The 8764-nt window shown below is 34.4% G+C and overlaps 1 protein-coding gene across 1 annotated transcript in view; it reads right to left on the reverse strand.

Moving 5' to 3' along the window:
• Positions 1 to 471: 471 nt before the first annotated feature.
• The window catches only part of LOC144978061 (secretion-regulating guanine nucleotide exchange factor-like), an 18108-nt gene continuing 9815 nt past the window's right edge, over positions 472 to 8764 (reverse strand). The window contains exons 7-11 of the mRNA XM_078923573.1: positions 8520 to 8624; positions 7541 to 7609; positions 5878 to 6045; positions 5134 to 5286; positions 472 to 2330 (exon numbers count right to left, since the gene is read on the reverse strand). Coding sequence (XP_078779699.1) covers positions 2140 to 2330; positions 5134 to 5286; positions 5878 to 6045; positions 7541 to 7609; positions 8520 to 8624 — 686 coding nt within the window. The 3' untranslated portion in view covers positions 472 to 2139. The remainder of the gene's footprint in view (positions 2331 to 5133; positions 5287 to 5877; positions 6046 to 7540; positions 7610 to 8519; positions 8625 to 8764) is intronic.

Consider the following 8764-nt stretch of genomic DNA (forward strand, 5'->3'; position numbering starts at 1 on the left):
CATTCCAGGAATCATAATTTTTGTCCCAAAAGTGCTGAAACCATACGGCACTTCCAGAATTTTTCCTTTTCTTCCAGGAAAAAAAAATGTGGCCAAACGATTGCTTTGATTGAAAGTTTCAAGAATTGATTTTTGTTTCAGAAAATTTAATTGGGCATTCAACCTGGCTTTTATTTATTAATCTTCAAGATATTATCATAGCAATCCACAGATCAGAGGCTGACGTTTGTGAATCTTTTTATCTGATCCAAATATCTTGAGCGGTTCGAAAGTTGTAGCCATGTGAAGACTTTTGTGGTTTAGTATATGTATTTGCATTGGTTCAATTGTCATAAATAATTGAAAATATCTTTTTGACATTGTGCTACTACATCTCAGACCTGTTCAAAATTTAAAAAAAAAAAGAAATTGAGAGGACTGCAAGTTCAAAATAAAACAGAAGTAAAAATAAATAAATAACATAACCAAAAATGCATTGCGAATAAATTTATTGGATAAAAATTTCTCGGATTAATTAAATAAGTTCACATTAGCATGCGTTTATAAACAAGTCAAAATCCATAGTTCACATTCATTGTGAGGGAATTTATACTCTCTCTCTCTCTCTCTCCCTCTCTCTCTCGCAAACACACACAAACACACACACGCAAACACACACACGTAAACACACACACACACATGCAAAAACACACACACACACGCAAACACACACGTAAACACACACACACACAGCCCAAGCCAATTAAACAATCATAAATGGTTCTTCTTGTCCTTCAGAGCCATAAGGCCCTCAGAGCAGAGCTTGAATTTATCCTGGTTTCTGTAGCTTTCATAAGATATAACCCATTGCTTACTATCCTTTGGATAGGATGCTAGTACTAGTACTAGTATAATGCAAAATACTTTCCACTGGCCCAGAAAATAAGACAAAAGGGAATGCATTATTTGAAACTCAGTGAAGTGATAATTTCAAAGAATTGGATTATATATTGTTATTTATGTTCATAGAAACATTTTTTTTTGGTTTTGTTTAGGATTAATTCAATAAAAAAAAAATTAAGTTGAAGAAGCTCTGAAATTATCCAGCATGTATTCCGATTAGCCAGTAAGTACATAGTGAACATTTTGTCACTGACAGATTGTACCAATTTGAAGCTCGATTACATTTACATTTAATCAGCGTCCCAATACTCTTCAACAGTCGTAACGTCACTTCCTTCCTAATGACGCATGGTAACTTAGTAACACTGGCTCTAAACTATCGGAACAATGGCGGACGCCCGAATGAAATATTTCTCCGGCGAGCATAAAAGCGTATCCAGAGGGAGAAAAAAACATAAATTTGATCATGTTTTGACTTTTACACATTCTGATCACAAGGCATATGAAAAGTTCTAGCCAGCATGAAGAATAAAAAGTAATGATTTTCTTTGTTTAGAACCAAGATGGCCGTCGTTGCCGGGCAGCGTGACATCAGACTATTGAATCCTATTAATCGTTAAATTTAAATGGGGTGACATTGCCGTTGCCTCTCGGTGAATTAGGAGCAATTTGGGGCATTCTTAGCTTCGTTGCATTTATTTTCCATGAAAAATGATTTAATTTCATGTCAGAGGCAGTCATTGACACATAATCTGTACTTTTAAAATGACCACTGGGTCAATCTTGAATTATAACTAACTGAAGAAAATTGAGTTCTAGTCGAGATGATTTTTAGAATCTGAAGTTAAGAAATTGCACACACTCTCCTCAATGATAAATATTCAATTTTACTCAAATTTTACAGGTTTTTCAAGCATTAAGTTCTCCTTGACATAACATAATACAGTGGAATCCTGATAAACCAAACACGGCTGCACCAGAAACATTGGTTGGCTTTACACAATGTTGACTTATTTATTCATTATCAATGGAAAAGATATGAATAAAGAACAGAAAATTTTGGGCCAACAAGAAGTGTTGACTTTAAGCAGACGCTGACTGTACAGAGATACCCTTTTTTGGCTTGAGCCAGACAACTGATTTTTAAAAAATATTCTGGCTATTTGTTACATCTTTAAGGTTCATTCTCCATAAAATGGAGAATTGTCTTTGCATTAACAAAATATACTTTCCTCTGATAAAAATATTAAGAAAAAATCATCTGATTTGTTGTAGGACAGCAAATGTGTGTCCCGTACCACATCCAACTTGACACGTTGATATGCAAGGATTTAATTCTCGATCACTGGAGACAAGATTTGTCACATGAAGAGGAAGGGGAACATCGTTCTCATCACCAGTGGCACAAATACCATGTTCATTCCATCCCCAAGTGTAAACTTTGGAATCTGTGGAAAGTATTTTTTAAAAACAAAATGGAGAGCTGACGTTGAGCGTATAGGGAATGAGATTAGCGGAAGAGTAGCGTCCCTTGATTGGAAGTCATGAGCGGAAAAGTTATTAGAGAGAGAACGTCATGTTGGTTGTGCGGCATGAGACACTCATTGAAAGCAAGGACGAGAGAGACGCATGCGCAAAACCATTTGACGTTCTCTCTGTAAGGTGACGTCCAATCAAGGGACACTACTCTTCCGCTAATCTCATTCCCTATTAAGGACAGTCAGGCTAATCCACATAATAAAATTGCTTGACCATATCAATATTACTTATGCTATTTTTAAAAAAAAATGATATTAGGCATCTTGTAATTAAGGGTTTTTCTTTTCCTTTGTTGAAGATTAAAAGGGGTGTGAATATGAAACACTGACATTGTGTGATTGAACAAATATGGCTTGTATATTTTGAAAAAGAAGTGACAGGAAGTGAACATAATATGAGTTTTGAAAATTAAGAGAAAGTCCACTTGTCCTTAACTTAGCCTAATTTAGCGTATGAATTTAGTTGTCACTCAGAATTTTAGTTATTTAGTTTAAGAGGTTAAACAGCTATAAAACACTTTGAGGTCCTTTCAACACCTTATGGAAAGGAAAGTGATGCACATTATACTTATACAAGGATAATTGGATTTGGTGCCCGCAATATTCTTTGATTTCAGGTGCATAGGAAAAAAAAAATACAAATGGTAAATGCTAGAATCCTAGCATGCCGAAATCCGATGCTTATGGGATGCTTAATGGCTTATTATGTAGATAAAATTCGGTCACCCAGCTCCAACGTGCTAGAATCCTACGAGTACTGTAGTTTTTAAAATTATATCCCTGTGCTCAGCAAAAAGCAACTCAATGTCTCACATAGAAAACAGCATGGGCTACTCACAATAAGGGATAGAGACAGCTCTGAACACTAATATTAATACACTTGTCTCAAAGAGATGACTCAACCGAGACACAAAAATATCTCGCAAAGAAAAGCATTAATTAGAATCCAACAATATCCCTCACAGAAAACTAAGTCACCCCATTTTATGACAAGGATAGAAAAAGAAAACAGATTAGAAATATAGAAAACTCTCCTAGTTGTAGTAGCCCACATTCTTCTCTCGCTGTCACCTCTGAGGAAACTGGACAGGAAATAAATTAGTATCATGTGAAAATCTCTGTTGAATGGCTCTTCAATTCATTTTCTATTGTAGATGGACACCCATATTATATTTTTCTAGTAATAATAACATTAAAATAAAAAATTAAAAAAAAACAAACATAAAAATTATTACATTCAATCAGAACAATATTAAGACACCAAATAAAATTGGGTGGGAAAAGAAGATTTGAAGGAACACTTTCCACTTATGGATTGATCATCACCTGCTGTAATAGCTTTTGAGCAAATTTAGACCTTTAAACATGCACTAAAGAATACCAGGAAAGTACACTACAGCCTAACCCTTGGATAAAGACATTGTACAGGACTGGAAGATTATGTCATTATCCGAGGGGTGTCGTTATTCCGAGGTTTTCAAGATGGCGGAAAAATGGGGTATGATGAGACCCTTGAATACATAACAGTGCGATATGCAGACCAGTGCCTGAGAGAAGAGATGTCCCAACATTATAAGAATGTGTATTTCTCCTCTTTACAAAGGACATACCAGTTACATATTTATTCTTCAATGTGTATTGTCATTTTTCTAATTGTAACAGTGCTCGAATGCTATTTATTAAAACTATGAATAAATCTAGAAAATCAAGCGCTGAAATGATAATAGTAATAGTGCACAAGAACACAGATGTACACATTTAATTTTGATTTTAATGAAAATCCATGCGATACTGCTGATGAATTTTGAATACCAAAAGTTTTGTTTGAAAGCACCAAAATTTACAATCACTTAAAATTAGTAGATCCACATCTTGCAATATTAAAAACAAAATTTAAAAAAACAAAAAAAAAAAAAACAATTTGGGAGCCTATTACCCAAAATAATATCAAATTTAGACTGATGTTTAAAAAACAACTGATATTTCAAATGTAAATAATAAAGTGAAACTGGCTGTTATTGTATTCCCAGCCAACATAATATAAGACCATAAATATCCATACATGCCCCCATTAAACACGGTATTACCTGATATCAGTTAACCTCCACTGACAGACAAGTAGCGAACAGGGAAGGTTAATAAACCCTTGAGAGTTCCATCCACTGATAAAATTATTTTGCTGTTGTTCGATATAAACTAGTGCTGATTCCACACAGCGTAGTAAACATGTGTTCTGATTGGTCGGTAACAAAGCAATCTCATTGGAAGAGGGGGAATAAAGTGTTCTTTTATTGGTTAAGAGTATGAGATGACGATGGCCTGGTATCAAGCAGTGTATCAACTGTCGATTATTGTTATAAAAATGTTGCTAAAGAGGGGTTTTCCAAAAATGTATGTCGTTATTTTGGGGTTATTATTACTAATAACATATAGCAAAAAAATCCATCCAGAAGTCAATGTCGCTATCCAGGGTTTGTTTTTATTCAAGAATGTCATTATCCAGAGGTTGCACTGTATTTTTTTTTCTGTATCTCTTGGATATGCACATCAAAAGCTGTCTGACTGAGTCAGTCTTTTATTTGAAGAAGAGTAAAAATGGAGAAAAGGAAGGGGAATTGGAAAAGAGAAAGAAAAATAAAGAAACAAAAACCATGTTAAGTTAGATTACATCGACGTTGATGCTTGTTGAAATCTGCATTAATAGACAGAATACCTGATAGAGCGATGTTGTGTTCTGACCCACATGCATGATGTGTGACATGTGACAAGGTCTTCACCAATGCAGGTATAGGATCACAACCAGTCATAGTGAGTCTGCCTAATTGTCCCAGGTTCGATCTTCCCCAGCTGTATAGGTTGCCGTTGTCTGGAGATTCCAAAAACAAAATTATAGTCAAAAAATTATTTTAAAATGACATAGAAATGTAAATGAATGTAAATAGAGTTAATTATACTACGAATATTGAATATGACACTTATTTATGTATTAGAATTAGATATTTAATAAAATACTCAATATTATCAATTAATTGACATTGAATACTATTTATACGATTGATAAATTCTATCTATGCATAAAAGTTACACAGAGCATTTAAAGGCTTTTAGCCTGTGTCAAGTCTTCCCATTTTCACTTTTTCAAAAGAGGTTATCTTAACTCACTCAACCCTAACAACACCGACTATAACCGTAGTTACTTGAGTTACTTTGACCCCATGCCTATTCATTATATTTTTTTTGAGACAAATTACAGGCGGAGTATCAAAGCTAATGTTTTTAGATTTTGCATGATAATGATAGCAGAATAAAACTATCTATGTACATGCTAATTTCTAATACATTTTTTCCAATTTTGAAAAACAGCAAAAGTCTCTAGGATTGAGTGAGTTAAAGAGACATTGCTTATTTGTTTGAATGATCAATAAGAGGAAGAGGATGTTTGGGTGAGTTAACTGACCAGAACGTGCTACCAAATGAGTCCATCCACTACATACATCTACAATGCATTCTTTGTCTTGACAGGGAATGTGTAGCTTTGTTGGTGTTACAACACACGTGCTGGTTTCCGGGTTGATGCCACACTGGCCATGTGCGTTACAACCCCAGACAAAAACATTGCCTGAATCTGAAAAAAAAAAATAAGACCAAGAATAGAATAATGCTCAATTCAATATAGATAGAACGAAGTTGATGCCACTTGGGTCTTTGATATTGTTTTTTGCCAACCGTGTTTATGAGTAATTACTTACGGATGGCAATATTGTGAGCTTCTTAGCCAAGCGCATACTGTCTATAGTTACTTGAAAGTAAATAAATAGCTGTTTCTGCTTAATCGTGAATTTTCACTGGGAATTGAATCAGGCCTGTATTTTTAATCACAACCCACTTCAAAAATAAAACTAAAAATGAGCTTTTATGTAGCAAAGTATCAACTAAATGTGCTCTTACAAGCCAAAAGCAACGTTTAAAAAATATACCCAATTATTCATCCCCATGGGGAAATGTGTCTTTATGTGTTTTTTTGTCCAACAGAAGACTGAACTAATCCAATGCAGCGCCATGAAAAGAACTAGAGCAAGATGGCGTGCTCAAGGCCACAATATGGTGGGAATTTGAACTCATTACCTTTAGGCTACAAAGACTATACCCCTGTGCCAAGATAGGATGAGATATGGTACCTGCCCTCCGTTAAAATACTTTTGTTTTGGACAGAGACAACACTGTTACCGTCAAGTACTCATAACCCACCCAATCCCTGGTAACATGTCATGTATAAAGTTTTCCCCCTCAACATTATAATAAAGTAAATAAATAATAAAGTTCCTTTTATTCATCCACAAGAGAAAATTGGTCTTAGGGACTATTCCAAGGGAAGACTCTGCAGCACAGCACCACAAATTGAGCTAGGGAGTGGTGATTGCTTAAGGTCTCATCGCGCGATGGATGTACGCCGTACTTTTCGGGTATGAAGCAAAGACCATAATGTGTGCCATGCAGTCCCCCCTCATTTCACTCTCCATTAATTCATTATGGCAAGGCACGGTTTCATCCAACTTTTGTATGTCACGAGGAATTTGAGGAAATTGAACTCGATTGTGATTGTATCAAAGAATGGGGGGGGGGGGGGGGGGGGGGGGAGATAGTCAGGTGAAGAAATATTGTTTTGTCAGTGAACAACAACACCTCATCCAAATAATATTCAACTGATGGAGCTTGTTTTTCGGCTATCAAACACAACAAAGTTGTATTTAGTTTAGGGGACCAAAGACTAATGATTACTTGTAGAGGACCAGTAAAATGTGCTGGATTTCACCATCTGAATAAACCTTATTGAAAATAGAATTAAAAAAACAAAGATCAATCTAAAAAAAATTATCTTTGTAACAAGCTATGACTACTTTATTTCTTTTTATTTTTTTTTTCATTGAGTCAAAAATTCTTAAATTCGACATTTTTTTTAAGTCTCAGAGGTTTTGGCAAATAGAAAATCATCTTTAAGATTAAAAAAAAATACATAGATGATATTCACAATAAAACTTTTCTGTCCAATGCGTTTTGTCATTGTCCAAAATGCTGAAATTGATGGTAAAAACATTTCAATAGATCATAACATTTCTCACCCTCAAGTGCTCCACTATGATACATCCCAGCAAATAGAGACTTTATTCTCCCGCTGCATGGAACTGGAACTAAGGTTTAAAAAGAAAACAACAAAGCAGTAAAAATCAATAATTTTTTTTCTGATGGTGGAATAAAAATCAAATTCCATGATTATTTACATCAAAGTCAACCCGATTCTGACTATTTGTATTCGAGGACGGAGAAAGTTGTTGAATGTGACAGGATTTCTAATTTTAAAGTAGATTTCACTCAGTTTCGCTCCCAAGGTTATAAAGTAGATGTTTTATCATAAACAGAGACACCTTCAGCTTTGTAGGCTGTGAACTATTATAAAAGATCACTTTGCGAGAGGAAAATGTTCAGTACCAGCGCTATAATAATTTCTGCATAACAATGATTGCTAGAGGTGACCCAAATAAACCATTAGATCGAAGTCAACTCAATATAAAATTTCAGTATAAAAGAAATCAGAAAACTTGTGAAAGAAAATGTCGTCTTTTTAAAATATCACTATGAAAATGTGACCCAGTGCGTTGAACCAGTATTATGTCAGAGTGACACAGATGCCAATAAAAAAAAGTGAATTTAAATTTTAAATGATGAGAGATGTGAAATTTTGAAAGAAAATGTCATCTTTTTAAAATATCACTATAGAAATGTAAACCCAATGCGCTTCACTTCTTTGGCTATTATTAGAAGAAGAAATCCAAATGCCATTTTTTAGTCTTTTTTTTCTTCTCCACAACAATAAAAAAACAACGTCCGATTGCTTGAAAAAAGCATTTTTTAAAGTTTAAGTATTGCAACTCTATGTCATTTTTTCTCCATCAATATAGTCTACATTATAGCAGTATCACTAACTTAATATAGTAAAATGTATCTTTATGTTCCTTCGAGAAAAAAAGACTAGAACAAAACAAATGCATTTGCACAGTTTTGATTAAGTAATCTGCTTTGAATTATGACAAATTTACATACCTTTTTGTGGTAAAGCAGAAATAGACTTGCCACCTGGGGATTTCTTGACCTCTGAGCCAAGCTGACCTTTCTTTCCATGACCCCAAGCATACACATGACCTTCAGCTGAAGAAAAGAAAGTTAGCAGAAGTTTAGCTCATTTGGTTGAAATTTGTGGATAAAAACAAATTTAAAAAAGAAAAGTTAAGATAGAAAAAAATCTCGAACTAAAATCTTCATTTTGAAATCGTTGGGCGGAGGGGTTG

This window comes from Berghia stephanieae, chromosome 8, assembly GCF_034508935.2.
Source record: "Berghia stephanieae isolate SIO BIC M18660-M18661 chromosome 8, UCSD_Bste_1.3, whole genome shotgun sequence".
Taxonomy (NCBI): Eukaryota; Metazoa; Mollusca; class Gastropoda; order Nudibranchia; family Aeolidiidae; genus Berghia; species Berghia stephanieae.